Source organism: Hemitrygon akajei, chromosome 4 (genome assembly GCF_048418815.1).
Source record: "Hemitrygon akajei chromosome 4, sHemAka1.3, whole genome shotgun sequence".
Classification (NCBI taxonomy): domain Eukaryota; kingdom Metazoa; phylum Chordata; class Chondrichthyes; order Myliobatiformes; family Dasyatidae; genus Hemitrygon; species Hemitrygon akajei.
This window is the reverse complement of record NC_133127.1, coordinates 95,012,177-95,032,475: the sequence shown is the minus strand read 5'-3', so window position 1 is coordinate 95,032,475 and position 20,299 is coordinate 95,012,177. Positions and strand designations below refer to the sequence as shown.

At 40.3% G+C, this 20,299-nt stretch overlaps 1 protein-coding gene across 1 annotated transcript in view; it reads right to left on the bottom strand.

Annotated features, from left to right (window-relative positions):
* Positions 1–363: 363 nt before the first annotated feature.
* LOC140726543 (probable ATP-dependent RNA helicase DDX60) overlaps positions 364–20,299 on the bottom strand; it is an 80,677-nt gene continuing 60,741 nt past the window's right edge. Inside the window, exons 32-37 of the mRNA XM_073043075.1 lie at positions 12,342–12,469; positions 8,307–8,454; positions 7,216–7,370; positions 3,367–3,518; positions 1,350–1,412; positions 364–620 (exon numbers count right to left, since the gene is read on the bottom strand). Coding sequence (XP_072899176.1) covers positions 515–620; positions 1,350–1,412; positions 3,367–3,518; positions 7,216–7,370; positions 8,307–8,454; positions 12,342–12,469 — 752 coding nt within the window. The 3' untranslated portion in view covers positions 364–514. The remainder of the gene's footprint in view (positions 621–1,349; positions 1,413–3,366; positions 3,519–7,215; positions 7,371–8,306; positions 8,455–12,341; positions 12,470–20,299) is intronic.

The window sequence follows — 20,299 nt, the reverse complement described above, 5'->3', positions numbered from 1 at the left end:
CTGCATGCTTTGTTCCAGCTCACTGCTATGTGCATATATACTGTATAGATGATATCACTGGTGAAAACGAAACCTCGTATTGAGGCACCGTATATTGATGCGTGTACCACTCTGCGGTACTTAATTATAAATTTTTCAGTTGACTTTTTAAGATTTGTTCAGATGAATATAATGAACATGATTGGTACCTCTGATCAAGCAGCAAGTTTTAACCAAACCAAAAATTCTGAGAATGTAAATGTTGCAGTTAATTCCAATGCAGAGACCAGCAGTGAAGTTTTGCATTAGAAATTTTTTTGTACAATGTTGACCATCTTTAAGTAACAGTCTGTACATAGTGCAATTAAATTTCAACACAATAAATTATCTACTTTTCAATTTTATTTTTTTGTTGACATCACTGGGCTGCAAGTTTTTTTTTAATTTTCACATGCGCGACACAATTTAGTTTTGTCATGTATTCATTCTCCTACATTCAGCAGCAAGAATGCACGTGAAACTGTTTTCAACTGCATTAACTCTTTATCTTTTCAAATTTTTGGTAAAAGGTATCTCTTAGTTGCTCAAACGCCAAAACAACAACATCATCTTTGTTGTCACATAGTTCCTTGAAAGACGTGCTGGAAAATAAAGAGAAGATTTTGAATATAACAGCATAACTTCAATCCAGCATGACACTCATTAAGAATATTGAACAAAGTAAGCAAGTGTTGAAAATAGTGGATTACAGGCCCAAAAGGAATACTCAATTATTTAAAGCTGGTTTTACATTTAAAGCAAAATCCTGTTTTTTCAGGTAAAGCAAGAATACTCAATTGAAATGAGGGAGGAACCAGATGGATACAGTCATTTTAGGGCTTGAGTGTACATGGAAACACATCACTAAAATCTAGATCATTCATCATTAAATCAAGGTAAAAACTGATGAAGAAAGTACATTTAACACAAACAAATTAGCTGAAGTAAACTATTCCACTTCAATCTTTGTTATAACAATAAGTTCTAGTCATACAAGCTCCAAAGTGGTTGAAGTGTCACTCAATAGGAAAGGAGAACAGGAAAATCAGGCCAACAAATTGTATTTGTGATAATAGTAGAAATTTTCAATTGTCATAAAGATGGGAGTGCCATTAAACAGGAGCCCAAATATTGTATTAACTGGCTTGCTTTCACATCATTTCTCTAAGGCTAACAGCCAGCAAATCCTATTATGGACATTTGTTTTTAAATGAATGTTGTTTGACTTGTAATAAAATAATGTGATGCACATATCACTATGGCAGACTGGATGTAATCCCATCCCACAATATGCAATTATACAATAATCCAAAAATAATACTCCCTCATACCTGATCGAGCCAAGAGTTAGTTGGAAATCATTGAGGGCAGTATAGGCATCACCCAAATGCAACCTGAAAAGAAAAATTAAGATCATTATTAAATCTTTTTACAATATTTTTATTCAGGAAAAAAACAAGATTTACAGAGTGCAACACATAGATACATCTCAACATAACTTGTGTACATTCATATATTGTGATAAAATTGATCAAAATGTTACGGCATAACACATAAAGGTATACCACTCTGTAATCAAAAATTTAAAGATCGGTCATACATCATTAAAAAAAATTTATATAGAAAAAGTCATCCCCCTACCAACTACCAAAGAAAAAAGCTGATGGATGATAATGGATAAATTAGAAAAGAAAACATTCACTTAAGAAGAGAAGATAAAAATATACATAAAAGTCTGTGCACTGTTAAACTTTATAAATTGGAAAAGTAATTTAGGAAAGGTCCCCTGATATCATAAAAAGATTGTTTCAAATTTAAGACTGAGCAGCAGATCTTTTCTAAATTTAAATAAGACATAATATCACGTAGCCATTGAAGATGTGTAGGAGGAGCAGACTCCTTGCATTTAAGCAAGATTGCTCTCCTTGCTAAAAGAGGGGTAAAAACTAAAACCTGTAGGTTAGAAGTATTTAAAGTTATATCTTCATCTGCAATAATACCAAACAAGGCAGTAAGGGGATTTGGGTCAAATTGGACCCTAAAAAGTTGTGAGAAGGTATGGAATACTTCCTGCCAAAACTTTTCAATTTTAGGGCAAAACCAAAACATATGAATTAAAGAGGCATCAGCAGAGTTACATTTATTACAAAGTGGAGAAACATTCGGATAAAAACTGGGCAGCTTCTGTTTAGAAATGTAAGCTCTATGAACCACTTTAGAAGAGAATGACGAGCACAGAAAGATGATTTATTAACCCGTTTAAGAACTTTATTCCATCTATCATCAGAAATCTGACAATTTAGGTCATCCTCTCAAGCTTTTTTTATTTTATCTAAGAAGTCTTGTCTAGATTCAATCAACAAGTTATAGATACCGGTAATAGAACCATTAACAAAAGGTTTTAAATTTAAAAGATCATCCAGTAAATTTTTATCAGGACCAATAGGAAAAGTAGTTAATTGGAAACGTAAGAAATCTCTAATTTGAAGGTATCTGTAAAAATGTGTTTTTGGGAGTGCAAATTTAGTTGACAATTGGTCAAATGAAGCAAGAGATCCTGAGATAAATAGGTCCCAAAAACACAATACCTAATTCATCCCAATCTTTAAAGACTTTGTCAGTCATGGAAGGGATAAAAAAATAATTAAGGAGAATGGGAGATGATAATGAAAAATTCACTAAACCAAAAAATTTCCTAAATTGAGACCAAATCCTTAGTTTGCTTAACAATTACGTTATCTGTTATTTTATTTGCCGAAAAAGAAGAATATGATCCAAGAAGAGAGACAATAGAGGAATTTTTTTTTTAACAAAATTAACTTCTAAGGAGACCCATGATGGGCAATCTTTACGATAAATATAATAAGACCAGAAAGTAGCTCAATAGTAAAACCTAAAATTGGGTAGGGCTAATCCATCCATCTCTTTATTTCTTTGTAGGTAAACTTTACTTAAACGAGTTTGCTTATTATTCCAAATATAAGATGTTAAAATTGAATCTAAAGAATCAAGGTAGGTCTTGGGAATAAAAATCAGTAAGGCCAGAAAAGGATATAAAAATTTAGGAAGAATCTTCATTTTAATCAAATTAATTCGGCCAATTAGGGATAAAGAAAGAGGAGACCATTCAGAAAGCGTCTTTTTCACATAATTCAATAAGGGGTTTAAGTTTTCTTTAAATAAATTCTTGAAGTTTTTAGTAATTGTTACACCTAGATATGTAAATTGACTTGTAACAACTTGGAACGGAAATTTGGCATTTGAGATCATTATTAAATCAAGCTATTAAACATGCATACCCCACTCTCCCCAAAACAAGGTAGAAGCTTTACTGCAGTTTAAACTTACATGTTGTCAGTTAACAAAGCCTTTAAAGAACCATGTCTGTAGAAGTCAAGGATGTAAGCATTCAATGGCATTCTCCTGCCATGCTCATCATACTTTGTCAAGTTTAGTACAGGAATATTGTTTGAGCTGACTTCAACAGTACGTAAAGAAATCTGTAATGACAAATTGATTGATCTTCAACACATTTAGAATTACATCTACCTATATATGAAACAGACAATGTACAAAAATACTTTTTTAAAATCAAACATCCAACTAGAAATACAGTTTACACACATCACCTCAAGAGAAATCATAGGTGAATAATGATCACATGCTAATTTCATTTTGTTGTAGACATTGCATTTACAAACTGATAAAATAAGGAACAGACAGCAAGTGTTGATTTTGCCAGGAATACCCTCATCTAAAGAAAATTACGGGAATTTAAAATAAATTTGTTCATCTCTGCATTAATTGGCTGTTTAAAAATTCAATGCCTTGTTTTTCAGATTAAACCCTTTCCAAGTAAGTATATTCAACATTACTCTTAGTTTTGCATTGTCTCCAGAATTTGCTTAAAACAGAACAGTATAGGCCCTTTGACACTCAAAGTTGTGTCAACCCTTTAACCTACTCAAAGATCAGTCTAAACTTTCTCTCGCAGATAACCATCCATTTTTCTTTTATCCATATGCCTAAGAGTCTTAAATGTCCGTAAAGTATCTGCCACTACTACCACCCCCTTGCAGCATGTTCCATACATCTATCACTGTGTTAAAAAAAACACCTGACATCCCTACTATACTTTCCCTCTACCAAGTATCATAAGATCATAGACCTCAAGATGGAGGAGCAGAATTAGGCCATTGAGCCTGCTCCGCCATTTCATCATGGCTGTTTCAACTTTCCTCTCAGCCCCAATCTCCTGCTTTCCCTCCATACCCCTTCATGCCCCGACCAATCAAGAATCTATCAAACTCTGTCTTAAATATGCATAATGACTTGGCCTCCACAGCTGTCTGTGGCAAAGAATTCCACAGATTCACCACTCTTTGGCTAAAGAAATTCCTTCTCCTCTCTGTTCTAAAAGGACACCCCTTTATTCTGAAGCGGTGCCCTCTGGTCTTAGACTCTCCAATCACAGCCACTCTACCAAGGCCTTTTACCATTTAATGGGTTTCAATTGGGTCACCCCATAATTCTTCTGAACTCCAGTGAATACAGGCCCCGAGCTATCAAACACTCTTCATCTGACAAGCCTTTCAACCCTAGAATAATATCTGTGAACCACCTTTGATCCCTCTCACAGGATCATAGAATCATCGAAATCTAGAGCACATTCCAGGCCCTTCAGTCCACAACACTGTGCTGACCATGTAACCTACTCTAGAAACCGCTTACTGCATAGCCCTCTATTTTTCTAAGCTCCATGTACCTATCCAAGAGTCTCTTAAAAGAGCCAAAGTCGCTGGCAATGCATTCCACACACCCACCTCTCTCTATGTAAAAATCTCACCTCTGACATCCTCCTTGTACCTACTTCCAAGCACCTTAAAACTATGCCCCCTTGTGTTAGCCATTTCAGTCCTGGGAAAAAGCCTCTAGCTATTCACACAATCAATGCCTCTCATCATCTTAATACACCTCATTCAGGTCACCTCTCATCTTCCGTTGCTCCAAGGAGAAAAAGGCCACGCTCACTCAACCTGTTCTCATAAGGCATGCTCGCCAATGTAGGCAACATCCTTGTACATTTCCTCTGCACTCTCTACAGTGTCCACATCTTTCCTGTAGTGAGGTGACCAGAACTGAACACACTCAAGTGAGGCTTCACCAGCGCTTTAAAAAGTCTCAACATTACACACGTGCTTTTATATTCTAGTCCGTTTGAAATGAATGCTAACATCATACTTGTCTTCCTCATGACCGACCACCATTTTATCATGTGCCTCCAAGTACCCTGAGACCTCATCCTTAATAATCAACTCCTATATCTCCCCAGATACTGAGGTCAAACCAACTGGCTTTCTGCTGCCCTTCTCCCTTCTTGAAGAGTAGAATGACACTTGCAATTTTCTAGTCTTCCAGAACCATTCCAGAATCTGGTGACTCTTAAAAGATCATCACTAGTGCCTCCACAATCTCTTCTGCCACCTTTCAAAATCCAGGGGTGTAGACCATCTGGTCCAGATGACTTAACTCACTTCAGACCTTTCAGCTTCCCAAGAACCTTCTTGTGTCTTCTTCCCTTTAGAATACTTTTTCCACTTCAGATATGTATATCCTGTGCCGCTCTGCTATCATCCCTGCCATTGTTCATTTCCAATCAATTCTTCACAACTCCTTTCTTGTTCCTCTGTAATTCCCTTTACTCCACTGTAATACTGATATTTCTGACTTTAGCTTCTCCACAAGCTTCAAGGTGAATCTGATCATATTATGATCACTTTCCCCTAAGGGTTCTCTTACCTTGAGCTATCTAATCAATTCCAGCTCATTGCACAATACCCAATCCAGAATAGCCGATCCTCTTGTGAGCTCAACCATGTGCTGCTATAAAAAGCCATCTCATAGGCATTCTAGAAAATAGCCCTCTTGGAATTCAGCATCAACTAATTTTCCCAATCTACCTGCACCTTGGAATCCTGTATGACTATTGAACATTGCCCTTTGGCACATGTTTTCTATCTCCCATTGTAATTTGTAGACCACATCCTTACTACTGTTCGGGGGTCTGTATAGAACTTCCATCAGGGTCTTTTTACTCTAGCAGGTCCTTAGCTCTATCCACAATGATTCAACACCTTCCGCCATATCACCACTTTCTAATGACTTGATTTTATTTTTCCATCAACAGAGCAACACTGTCCCCTCGGAATGCCTGCCTGTCCTTTCAATACAATGTGTATCCTTGGATGTGAACTCCCAGCTATAATCTTCTTAGCAGCTCAGACTAAACTGTCATTTTCCACTCTCCGTGAATTTCAGCTCATTCATAACTGCATAGCCTTCATTATTATTTTACAACCTATTGATACAAAATATTAAAATTTATACTGTATGTTCAAGGCCCTTCAGTATTTCATCTCCACCAAATCTTTGCAGTTTACTCCGTTATACAAGGCTCTAAAATGTGCTTCCCTCCACCCTCTTATACATCATCCACCATTACCAGCTGGTTTCACAGAAATGTGAGCAGAACAGTCAGTACTTGTATTTACTAACAATCACAGCTAATCTGTCCCCTAATATCCTTGGCCAGGAGAAACTTCATCACAGATCTAAAATTTTATATTTATGAGTAAGTTTCATATTCATACCTTGTGTGAAGTTCACTCCTAAAACCTTTCACCTTTTGGTTCTCCAGATTAGAATTCAATCATAACAGTAGGCTATTGCACCACTAAAGGTTGCTCCAACATCCAATATCATAGCTGATCAAACAGCCAAAGCCCTTGTTCCCACCCAATTGGCACAACCTGGTTCCTTTTGTTGCTGTTGTTCTTTTTCATGCCTTGTGGTGGATCAGGTGCCATTTTTGCCTCTTCTGTAGCATTTTACTTTTAAAAAAAAGAGTTGCCAGCTCGACGCTCAACCCAGCACGGATGGAAGGCGTGCAAGGAGCTAGCTGGATTCAAACTTAGGACCATTCACCTCAAAGTCCAATGCTTATGGAACTACACCACTGCCATTAATTTCAGCCTTTAACATGATCGATGCCCAAGCAATGAATGCTATAAAATACAGGTTAATAACCCTTGCAAGAAGCAAATTTCATCCTGTTTCAATCTGAAGTGCCTGACCATATCTGGAGACTATGCCACTTGTTATTGCAATGCTAAATAAAAGTAACAAAGTACAACTTACACTGTCCACGTTGCTCATTTTGAACAGATCCAGATTACTAATCCCAGACAAACACGCAAATGGTGACACGGCAGTTGTTGGATGATTTTCAAAGGTAGTCAACTGATTTAGGAATTTAGAATCGGCTACTTGGGGAGACTGAACACCACAAAAAGCTGAGGAAGAACGTCAACAATAAATCAGTACTACTCAGCAGTTAATTTTCATGGAATAGACCACTTTAAAAGTTAGTGGGTTTGAGATTCTGGTTTAAATTCTCTGCATTTTTGACTGAAGCTAAGAAAAGCCGAGTAAAGCAACAGATTTATGCTAATTAGAAGGATGATCATTTTTAATTTTAATGCAGCATTATGAATGCTGCCTGAAAGAGCATTGCAAAGAAATTCAATTTTGAAAAAAGGAATACTTAAGAAATTAAAAACCACATGGAAGAAAAACAAAGTCTGCCAACAGATAAGATAGCTCCTTTTAACACCAACAGCACCCACATGTCAGGTCTCAATTGGCAAACAACCACCAATCTGATCCCTTTTTCAAGGCAGGATAATGTAGTACAAGATAAGCACTGGCACTAAGAATCAATATCCCACTTAATAATTTTTATGTGTTCTACATGTCAGTGAAAAAGCTAATCACACAAATCAGCCTCAGGGCAGTCAGTTTGTGTTTGAGACATTTACTTTGATTGCTGGCAACTTGCAACTAAAGATTGCCATCAGTTTCATGTTACAACCATCCCAAGGACATGGATAACATTGGTAATTACTGGCCATCATTAGTACCTAGCCACCCTCTTGAACCATTGCTGGATCATTCTAAAGATCAAACACATGGTATCATCTGCAAGTCAGAGTAGAAAGACTTTAAATTCCAGTTTTCAAAGGAAGTCAATTCAATTTACCACAGATGATTACTTTTCCTGGCTGTTGCTTGAAACTGCCACGTTTAGGTTGGTATACAAATTCCCTACCCTTGGAATGCTAGTATATTACACTTGTGTAAGGATGCATTTCCAGGTCCAGCATTACACACTAAATTAAATTTATGTTTTAAATTCTAAAATATAACAACTGTTTGAAATATATATTTACATATCCCTGATAAAGGAAGTTGGCATTCTTCAGTCATGTCTACTTGTTTTGATGCAGAAAGGAAAAAACATCCAAAAGTCTCCTGGATACTTCTGTTATATTCATTGACTGCTTCAGCAAACTCTTCTGGAAGATCGTCCAGGAACACCTAGACAAGAAATAATCCACAATTTATTTTCTTAGGCAAGTAGCACCTCTAGAGCTGAACTATAGTGCTGATAGTTTTATCTACTCTGACTTCATCATTTTGTTAGCAATAGTTTTAACAATATAAATAAATTGAAACAGTGTGGCGACCCACTTTCTGCACAGGCGAACCGGCTCACAAATAGCCAGCGCGCGGGGGAAGACTTTGGTAATGCACCTCTGATGTCATTTCTGCCCGGAGAGGGCGGGCGCTAGGGATTAAATGCCAGCGCCGCCAAGTTTGAATAAACTAGTCTCCAAACGACTTACCAACTGCGTGTCGTTATTTCAGCGCTGTGTGTAGCACATCGCTACAACAGAAACATTAAACTGAACCAAACAGATTACAAATAAAAAAATTGGGAAAAAACTCAAAAAAAAAGAGACATTCACTTTAGGAGTTTGCATTAAGAAGAATTAACTTGTAAGGAAGTAATCTTAGTTCGAATAACAGATTACTACTTCCCTTGTGGAACAATGGCTCAGTGACTTCCTGTGGTATGTTTTTAATCATGTAAAGGTTTTTGTCCCACTGAAATTTGTACTTGGCTTGTTGCACTGGTGCATAATCTCTTCTTTGGCTGTCCCATCGATTTTCGATGATGACTGAGGCTTGGGCAAGGTTGTATGGAAGGACATAGAAAATAGAATAGTACAGCACATTACAGGCCCTTTGGCCCACAATGCTGTGCAACCCTCACACCCTGCCTCACATATAACCCCCCACCTTAAATTCCTCCATATACCTGTCTAGTAGTCTCTTAAACTTCACTAGTGTGTCTGCCTCCACCACTGACTCAGACAGTGCATTCTACGCACCAACCACTCTCTGAGTAAAAAACCTTCCTCTAACATCCCCCTTGAACTTCCTTCCCTTTACCTTAAAGCCATGTCCTCTTGTACTGAGCAGTGGTGCCTGGGGGAAGAGGCGCTGGCTGTCCACTCTGTCTATTCCTCTTAATATCTTGTACACCTCTATCATGTCTCCTCTCATCCTCCTTCTCTCCAAAGAGTAAAGCCCTAGCTCTCTTAATCTCTGATCATAATCCATACTCTCTAAACTAGGCAGCATCCTGGTAAATCTCCTCTGTACCCTTTCCAATGCTTACACATCCTTCCTATACTGAGGTGACCAGAACTGGACGCAGTACTCCAAGTGTGGCCTAACTAGAGTTTTATAGAGCTGCATCATTACATCGCGTCTCTTAAACTCTATCCCTTGACTTATGAAAGCTAACACCCCATTAGCTTTCTTAACTACCCTATCTACCTGTGAGGCAAATTTCAGGGATCTGTGGACATGTATCCCCAGATCCCTCTGCTCCTGCACACTACCAAGTATCCTGCCACTTACTTTGTACTCTGCCTTGGAGTTTGTCCTTCCAAAGTGTACCACCTCACATTTCTCCAGGTTGAACTCTATCTGCCACTGCTCAGCCCACTTCTGCATCCTATCAATGTTTCTCTGCAATCTTCGACAATCCTCTACACTATCTACACCACCACCAACCTTTGTGTCATCTGCAAACTTGCCAACCCACCCTTCTACCCCCACATCCAGGTCATTAATAAAAATCACGAGAAGTAGAGGTCCCAGAACAGATCCTTGTAGGACACCACTAGTCACAACCCTCCAATCTGAATGTACTCCCTCCACCACAACCCTCTGCCTTCTGCAGGCAAGCCTATTCTGAATCCACCTGGCCAAACTTCCCTGGATCCCATGCCTTCTGACTTTCTGAATAAGCCTACCGTGTGGAACCTTGTCAAATGCCTTACTAAAATCCATGTAGATCACATCCACTGCACCACCCTCATCTATATGCCTGGTCACCTCCTCAAAGAACTCTATCATGCTTGTTAGGCACAATCTGCCCTCCACAAAGCCATGCTGACTGTCCCTGATCTCTAAATGCCCATAGATCCTATCTCTAAGAATCTTTTCCAACAGCTTTCCCACCAGATGTAAGGCTCACTGGTCTATAATTACCTGGACTATCCCTACTACCTCTTTTGAACAAGGGACAACATTCGCCTCCCTCTAATCCTCTGGTACCATTCCTGTGGACAACGAGGACATAAAGATCCTAGCCAGAGGCTCAGCCATCTCTTCCCTCGCCTCGTGGAGCAGCCTGGGGAATATTCCATCAGGCCCCGGGGACTTATCCGTCCTAATGTATTTTAACAACTCCAACATCTCCTCTCCCTTAATATCAACATGCTCCAGAACATCAACCTCACTCATACTGTCCGCACCATCATCAAGTTCCCTCTCATCGGTGAATACCGAAGAGAAGTATTCGTTGAGGACCTCGCTCACTTACACAGCCTCCAGGCACATCTTCCCACTTTTATCTCTAATCGGTCCTACCTTCATTCCTGTCATCCTTTTGTTCTTCACATAATTGAAGAATGACTTGGGGTTTTCCTTTACCCTACTTGCCAAGGCCTTCTCATGCCCTCTTCTTGCTCTTCTCAGCCCCTTCTTAAGCTCCTTTCTTGTTACCCTATATTCCTCAATAGACCCATCTGATTCTTGCTTCCTAAACCTCATGTATGCTGCCTTCTTCCACCTGACTAGATTTTCCACCTCACTTGTCACTCATGGTTCCTTCACCCTACCATTCTTTATCTTCCTCACCAGGACAAATTTATCCCTAACATCCTGCAAGAGATCCTTAATCATCGACCACGTGTCCATAGTGCATTTCCCTGCAAAAACATCATCCCAATTCACACCAGCAAGTTCTAGCCTTATAGCCTCATAATTTGCCCTTCCCCAATTAAAAATTTTCCTGTCCTCTCTGATTCTATCCTTTTCCATGATAATGCTAAAGGCCAGGGAGCGGAGATCACTGTCCCCCAGATGCTCACCCACTGACGGATCTGTGACCTGACCCGGTTCGTTACCTAATACTAGATCTAGTATGGCATTCCCCCTAGTCAGCCTGTCAACATACTGTGACAGGAATCCATCCTGGACACACTTAACAAACTCTGCCCCATCTAAGACTGGCAATTACCCACACTGCAAGTCTCCCCTCTCCACGCCACCAATGTTGTCCAAGGGAAGGGCATTAGGACCCATACAGCTTGGCACTGGTGTCGTCACAGAGCAATGTGTGGTTAAGTGCCTTGATCAAGGACACAACACGTTGCCTCAGCTGAGGTTCAAACTAGCGACCTTCAGGTCACTAGACCAACGCCTTAACCAACTGGCCACGCGCCACACCTACTGGTGGATTATATTTAAATACCAGAGCGAGAAAGTTGTAAAGCAACATCAAAACATACACACACTTCTAATAAAAATAAAAACACTTCCAATCTTCCTCCCAATCTCATGTAAGCTGATCACTTTCCTCTATCCAAATTTAACATACCGTTACTGTCCTAATTCACCACAAATGACATCTGGCATACTGACTAAATTAACAGTAAATTATAGACAATAGTTTCATGCCCACCAGTTAACAGAAGAGCTTTAATCAAAGATAGACTGCAACCCTAATTAAAAGGCAATTTTAAAAGAGTGATAACAGAGCACCAGCAAATTCTTTACAAATTAACTCACTATGGAGGGAAGTAAACTTTCTTTACTCAAGACATAAGATTTCTTGATGTGTGTCTATTGTAACAACACAGTACCTGTTCTCAGAATAATAGCGTGGCCAGACATTACTTTAGAAACAAAGATAAAACGGCTAGAAGAGTTTGGATTCAAAAGCTTTGATATACAATTATTAAAACTGTGTATAAAAAATTAAAATGTGTGAAAATTGTATTTCACAATTTAGTAAAAAAAAATGTCATTCACTTGAAGAACTAAATTGTTTCACATCTCTATACCTTTGATTGGTGGAATGTGGCCCAACCCTTCTCTGTTGAACAAGAGGGAAGATATAGCCTTCCAAAGATATTTGCTAATATCAGAAGTAAAGACTCCATCACTTCCTCAGAAAAGCATATTGAACCTGCTAAATAAACCATAATCAATACCAACAGATTAGTATAATCCTTTATTTTCACTGTAAATGCAATGCTGTACAAACTCAGCCAAACTGTATAAACATTTATTATCAATGCAATAGAATCATTTGTTCACTGTTTTGAAACTGTTGGCCGCTATTCCTACAAATGATATGCCTCAACCACAAACATGTACAGGAAGGTTAGCCTATTCAAGGACCTTCAGCCAGGCCAGTTTATATTAACCACCTGGAAGGGCAGGAATGATTCACCATCTGATATTCATTACTTTATAGAAAGCAGAGTCTCAACTCAAACGTGCAAGTTTGATCGCGCACCCCCATAACCACAGTGAAGAATAGGCTATTCTTTCACCCACACACCCCATCCTGTGAGATACTGTTATCCAGTGCAGGCATGCTCTCAACCTTTGTACTGGATGTTTTTAGCTGACTGTCTTTATGCTGTTACAGAGAACTCATTCCACTGTGAGCAGCTACACACTTTGTTGTGCTACCTACTCTAAAGCATAACACATGACTGGGTCGGCCCAAGTTGCAAGTCTAAACCAACAGATTCAATACCCACAACACACAACAAATTGCCTCCGGAAAGATTGTCTAGCTCACACCTAACTTCCACCTTATCTAGCAACTCACTCTGCCATTAGCCCAGCTATAGGTTTATTTTCAGTTTCTGAAAGTGCCCTGAACAGTCCCATACATCACAAGAGTATGGACAGCATTCTTGAGGCTCTAGTTGAAAATCTGTGGTAAGATTTGATTACTTCCACTTCTGTTCTCTGCACACCCCCACCCCCATTTCTTACACTCCCCAGAATTCAATGGCAACAAGAATCAGGGACCATGTCAATTCTGGTACAATTTTAGGGTCCTCAAGCTATACTGCCCTGGTGAGTAACAAAAATTGTTCCATTTGTGTTTTTAAATATGCCTAAGACTACCAGTATCTAGCTATGGATAAAATAAAACCAACTTCTCCGGACTGGCCCTTGGAGAAAGCTTGGATTGTCAGTCTAGTTCAAAGAAATGATCTGCTGTACTGACTTATATTAATGGAAAATGTTCAAAATTATTAAAGATGACTTATAAACATACTGTACTTCACACTCTGATATCCAAATTGGTTTACATTAACAGTCAAGGTTACACTCTTGAAATGAGATAACTGCAAAATGACATAATTAACTAGACTGTTCAATTAGTGCAGTCCAAAATAAAGTTAATTTTATCCTATACTGTATCAAATATGATTGGGCTTCCACTGAGCATCCTTCACACTGCTGGTCTGAATCACAACTATTTCTCACACTCCAGCTGCTACCCTCCCATTAAACATTTCCAGTACCTTCTGCCTTTATTTCAGGTTTAACATTTTGCTATAATTAACAATTAAAAGACCTAAGGAACTCAGCAGACCAAGCAGCATTTAGACAATAGACAACAGACAATAGGTGCAGAAGTAGACCATTCAGCTCTTCGAGCCTGCACCGCCATTTTGAGATCATGGCTGATCAATTCCTATCAATACCCAGTTCCTGCCTTGTCCCCATATCCCTTGATTCCCCTATCCATAAGATACCTATCTAGCTCCTTCTTGAAAGCATCCAGAGAATTGGCCTCCACTACCTTCCGAGGCAGTGCATTCCAGACCTCCACAACTCTCTGGGAGAAGATGTTTTTCCTTAACTCTGTCCAAAATGACCTACCCCTTATTCTCAAACCATGCCCTCTGGTACTGGACTCTCCCAGCATCTGGAACATATTTCCTGCATCTATCTTGTCCAATCCCTTAATAATCTTATGTGTTTCAATCAGATCCCCTCTCAATCTCCTTAATTCCAGCGTGTACAAGCCCAGTCTCTCTAACCTCTCTGCGTAAGACAGTCCAGACATCCCAGAAATTAACCTCGTGAATCTACGCTGCACTTCCTTTACAGCCAGGATGTCCTTCCTTAACCCTGGAGACCAAAACTGTACACAATACTCCAGGTGTGGTCTCACCAGGGCTCTGTACAAATGCAAGAGGATTTCCTTGATCTTGTACTCAATTCCCTTTGTAATAAAGGCCAACATTCCATTAGCCTTCTTCACTGCCTGCTGCACTTGCTCATTCACCTTCAGTGACTGATGAACAAGGACTCCGAAATCTTTGTATTACTCCCTTACCCAACTCTATACCGTTCAGATAATCTCCCTTCCTGTTCTTACTCCCAAAGTGGATAACCTCATACTTATTCACATTAAACGCCATCTGCCAAGTATCTGCCCACTCACCCAGCCTATCCAAGTCACCCTGAATTCTCCTAACATCCTCATCACATGTCACACTGCCACCCAGCTTAGTATCATCAGCAAATTTGCTGATGTTATTTTCTATGCCTTCATCTTTTATGGAAAAGAGTAAAACTGTTGATGTTTTGGGCCTAGACCCTTCATCAGAACACAAACTAAAAGACCAAACAGACTGTGAATGTTTGTTGTATATCCTACGTAGCATTCAGGTGTGCATTAAAATAATATAATAAATAGTAATACTTTAATTCAAACGATTGGTGCATTCTGGCACAATTCATTATCATAAGAGATTCTGCAGATCCTGGAAATCTAGAGTAGCACAAGCAGAATGATAGACGAACTCAGAAGATTAGGTAACATCTATTGACAGTCAATGTTTTGGTCTGAAATCCTTCCTCAAGACTGAAAAGGAAAGGGAGGACTATGGGAGAAAGGGAAGAAGGAAAGACACTAGAGAGGTGATAGGCAGGTAACCAGTAAGGGTAAAGGGGAACCACAGTGGAGAATGGAAAAAAAAAGGGGGGGGAGGGGAAATTACCAGATGTTAGAGAAACTGATTCATATCATCAGGTTGGAGGCTACCCAAATGAGGTGTTGCTCCTCCAACCTGAGAGTGGCCTCATCGTGGCAGTCCTTACCACATTTTGGAATGGGAATGGGGAGTGGAATTAAAGTGGTTGGCCACTGGGAAATACTGCCAATTGTGTCAACTTGCCTTTAGAATAGTTCTCCTTCTTTGGGATGCATCTACCCTGTGTCTTCTGAATTGTTCCCAGAAACTCCAGCCTTTGCTGCTCTGCTGTCATCCTGGCTAGAGCTCCAATCCAATAGATTTTGGCCAGCTCCCCTCTCATGCCTCTGTAATTCCCTTTACTCCACTGTAATACTGACATATCTCTGGATCATTACACAACACCCAGTCCAGAATAGCTGATGCCCTGGTGGACTCAACCACAAGCTACTCTTAAAAAGCCATCTCATAAGCATTATACAAGCACCCCCCCCGCCCCCCCGTCAGCAACAATCTGATTTCAATATTCCAAATAAAATCCAGAAATTCAAATCTCTGCCCCTTGCACCAGTTCCTCAGCCATGCATTCATCTGCCAAATCATCTTATTCTTATCCTCACCAGCATCAGGATAAGGTAATCACAGTATCATAGAAGCCTGTGGGAGTTTGTAAAGGCTTTTCCATGTTTTGATAGTCAAAATGAATATAGATAGCATTGAACTCATCAGGAAGTGAAGCCTTTTGAAACCTACACCCCTTGTTTTCACTTTCTAAGAGTGAAATCCCTGCCACAGCTACTGAGCATCAAGCTACTGATTCAAGATTTGCAGGGACCCACTCGCCTACAACTGTTTTTATAAAGTCCATGACAACTGTGGTGCATTCATTCAAATCCACTAAGCCTTTGAACATGACCCAGCCCACCAGGTCAAAGCAATCCCATAGCCACTCCTCTGCCTCCTGTGGCCTCTCTTCGTTGCCCTCATCTCTGGAGCCTCTCTGTTGTCCTTAGCCCCTGCCTGTATGCAGCTAAGAGATCAGATTTCCCAAAATACAGTCTGGGCATAGAATGGTAAGCATTTCTCATCATAGTATAGCAGTGGCCGAGTGTGTTGGAACCTCTGGTGCTACAGGATTATATGCTGATGGTAACTGGGCAGAGATTTCTCAAACAAGCCTGATTGAAGTACCCGACTATGATTTGAAATGCATGGGGGTGGACTGCTTCTTGTTTGGTGACGGCAGCACGCAGTATTTCAAGTGACTCGCTATAACTGGCCGATGGTGGGATGTAAACTGCAGTCAGGATCACAGAGGAGAACTCCCTTGGTAAGCAGAATGGTTGAAATTTGTTAGTTAGCTGTTCCAGGTTGGGGGAACGTGAGAATGACAAAACTGCCACATCAGAGCACCATAGACAGCTATCATGAAACACCTCCCACGGCACCTTCTGCCCTTCCATATCAACAGTTTGGTATCAAGAAGCCTTGATCAAGAAATCTGGCATGCTCTGAGTAAGCCATGTCTCAGTAAAACACAGAACACCAACACAAGCCCCCACATCTGCCCTGAACTGTGCTACCAAGACATAGCTTACTCAGAGCATGCCAGATTTGGCAATCCGACCTGAAGGCTTCTCCATCTGTGAAATTGTCTCTGTGTTCAGGCCACACCTAGATTTCTTATACAACTCTTGGTGCCAGCCCAAAACACCACAAATCTGGACCTCAGCAGATTATGAGTCTCCAGGTTCATCCAAGGCTTCTGGTTGGGGATTTGGGGAGAACTAAATATTTTTGTGGTTACACATCCATCCACATATGCCCTTATGTAGTCAGTAACTTCGTATGCCAGCAACAAAAATTTGTGCCCAGATCTAGAAAATCAAAGGTAGGTGATTGGAGGCTTACTAGTCACATGGATAAGACAAATAGGAAGTGTTCAATCTTCAAAGTAAATTTAATAACAAAAAGTATGCATATATGTTATCATATACTATCTTGGGATTCATTTTCTTGCATGCATTTACAAAAAAATATACAATATATGAAAATGTAAACATAAAACAAAGACCGACAAACAAGCAAAGTGTAAACGACAAATTGTAAATAAAAAATACAACTGAAAACATTAGTTGTAAAGAGTCCTTGAAAGTGAGTCTGGAGGTCACGGTAGTGGTGAATGAAGTTATCCATGCTGATTCAGCTTGACGGCTGTATGGTACTAACTGCTGCTGAACATGGTGACATGGGTCCTAAAGCTTCTGTACCTCCTGCCCAAAGGTAGTAGCAAGAAAAGGGGAAGGGCCTCTGCAGCCTTATGAAACAGCCAAAAATAAAAGGCAGCTCTGAGCTTGGCTTCAGTTCCATTTTCACCTAGCAATTTCTTGAATGCATGCCATTTGAATTCCCCTCCTCCTACCAATTTATCTGTCCTTGGCAGTCTCCATTAATAGGGCAATGCCCAACACAAACTGGAGGAACACCACTTCATATTCCACCTGACATCTACAACCCTATGGGTATGAATACTGTATTTTTCCAGTCTCTGTTAAAACAGTCACCTCCACTGTTCCCCAGCTCTCACCTTCAACCCTTCCCCCATAATCCAATTTTTGCCCCCTTTCTCATACCCTCAACATCCATCTTTGACCTTTCCATCTCCTGGTCCCATTCACCCACACATGTAAGCCACTGGCTTCCACCAAACTCTCTCCCCCCTCCAAACCTTTTATCTGTCTCAGCTTCATTTTCCCCTCATCTCTCCTCTAATGCTTCCTATTGTCACCTTCCTTTGTGTTCCTGCTATCAACACTCTAGATGTCTCCAAGTTCACCCTCCCTCCATACCTGGCTCCATATGCCTTTTAAAAAAAATCTGCCTCCATCTATTATTCACCTGCCTCTGTCTCCCAACTTCCCCTCCCTGTTTCAACTTTCTTGGTCCACCAGTCACCTCCTATACCCCATCTCATCACTGTCCATTTCCTCTTTATATTGGCCATCTCCTCTCTCCATTTTTAGTGTTGATGCACATCTTAGGGTTGACTGCCCCTTCCCCCATATCTGCCCATGCAGAGATATTATTTAACCTACTGAGCTCCTCTAGCAGATTAGTCCAATATTTGCATTCTTGTGTGCATCACCTTTCTTCCTTGTTTCTCTAAAATCTTGGCTGACCAGTAATGCAAAAAAAAAAACACGCTCACACAACACCATTGAAATGGCTGAACCAGCAGTCAAGCATTCAGGACCAGTGATCAAAGGAGTTTCAGTTCTGCCATGGCAGGTGTTTTCTTTATGTGAGATGTGTTAATTCTGGGAGACCTCCAGTCTCACAGATAACCACATCTGCAACCAGAAGCACTGAGCTACAGCTCTCAGAAAATATGCTGAGAACTCAATGACCTTTGGCTCATAGGGAAACTGAGATGATAGATGGAAATTACAGTCACCCCTAAGTTGCAGGAAGCAGGTACTTGGGTGACAGTCAGGAGATGGGAAGGAATTGGGCAGCAAGTACACGGTGGCTGTTCCCCTCAATAGTAAATATATATCTTTGGATACTGTTGAGGGAGAGAGGGAAAGAAGAGAATTGCAATGGTGATTGGGGATTCCACAGTTAGAGGAGTAGGCATGAGATTCTGTGGATGCGATAGACATCTAGATGGTATGTTGCCTCTCAGGCATCAGGGACATGGACATCTCGGATCGGGTTCACAGTATTCTAAATGGGGAGGGTGAGCAGCCAGAAGTCTTAGTACATACTGGCACCAATGACATAGATAGGAAAAGGAAGGAGGGCCAGAGGAGAGAATTTAGGGACTTAGGTAGAAAGCTGAAAAGCAGGAACACCAGAGTAGTAATCTCTGGATTGCTGCCTATGCTCCTCGCTAGTGAGGGCAATAGAATGATATGGCAGATGAATATGCATCGGAGGAGCTGGTGCAGGGAACAGGGCTTAAGGTTTCTGAATTATTGGGGTCTCTTCTGGGTAAAGTATGACTTGTGCAAAAGGGACAGATTACACCTGAACCAGAGGGGACCAATATTCTTGTAGGTAGGTTTGCTGAAACTATTGTGGAGGGTTTGTACTAATTTGGCATGGGGCTGGGAACCAGACTGATAAGGCTGAGGATGGGGCAATTTGGAATACAAGCAGAAGCAGTGTATAGTGAGACTGTCAGGAAGGACAGGCAGATGATGGGGCAAAATTACATTTGGTGGGATATGTTGTAGTGTAACAGAAACAAAATCAAAAAAGAGTAATGAATAATGGATTGAAGTCTACAGTATACAAAACAGACGATATTTTAACAGTTACAGATTGGTACGTACGATGTTGTGGGCACCAACAAGTCGGAGCTGAAAGAAGATTATAGCTGGGAGCTTAACATCCAAGGATATACACTGGATCAAAAGAACAGGCAGGTAGGTGAGGGGGAGGTGACATGTCTTATTGGTAAAAAATTAAATCAAATCCTTAGAAAGAGATTTCTAAGGACCTCTTAGGATCAGAAAATGTATAATATTTGTGGGTTGAGTTAAATAATTGCAAGGGGTAAAAAGACCTTGATGGGAATTATATTCAGGCCTCCAAACGGTAACCAGGATGTGGACCACAGACTAGAACAGGAGATAGAAAATAGATGTCAAAAGGACAATATTATGATTGTCATGGGTTGGGGGATTTCAATATGCAGGTAATTTCAAAAATCAGGTTGATGCTGGATCCCAGGAGAGAGAATTTATAGAATGCCTATGAGATGGCATAGAGCAGCTTGTGGTAGAGCCCACTAGGGATCAATTATTCTGGATTGGATGTTGTGTAATGAACTGGATTTGATTAGGGAGCTTTAAGGTAAATGAACCCTTAGGAGGCAGTGTTTATAATACGAAAGAATTCACCCTGCAATTTGACAAGGAGAAGCTAAAGTCAGATGTAATAGTATTACCATGGCATAAAGGGAATTACAAAGGCATAAGAGAGGAGCTGGTCAAGTTGATTAG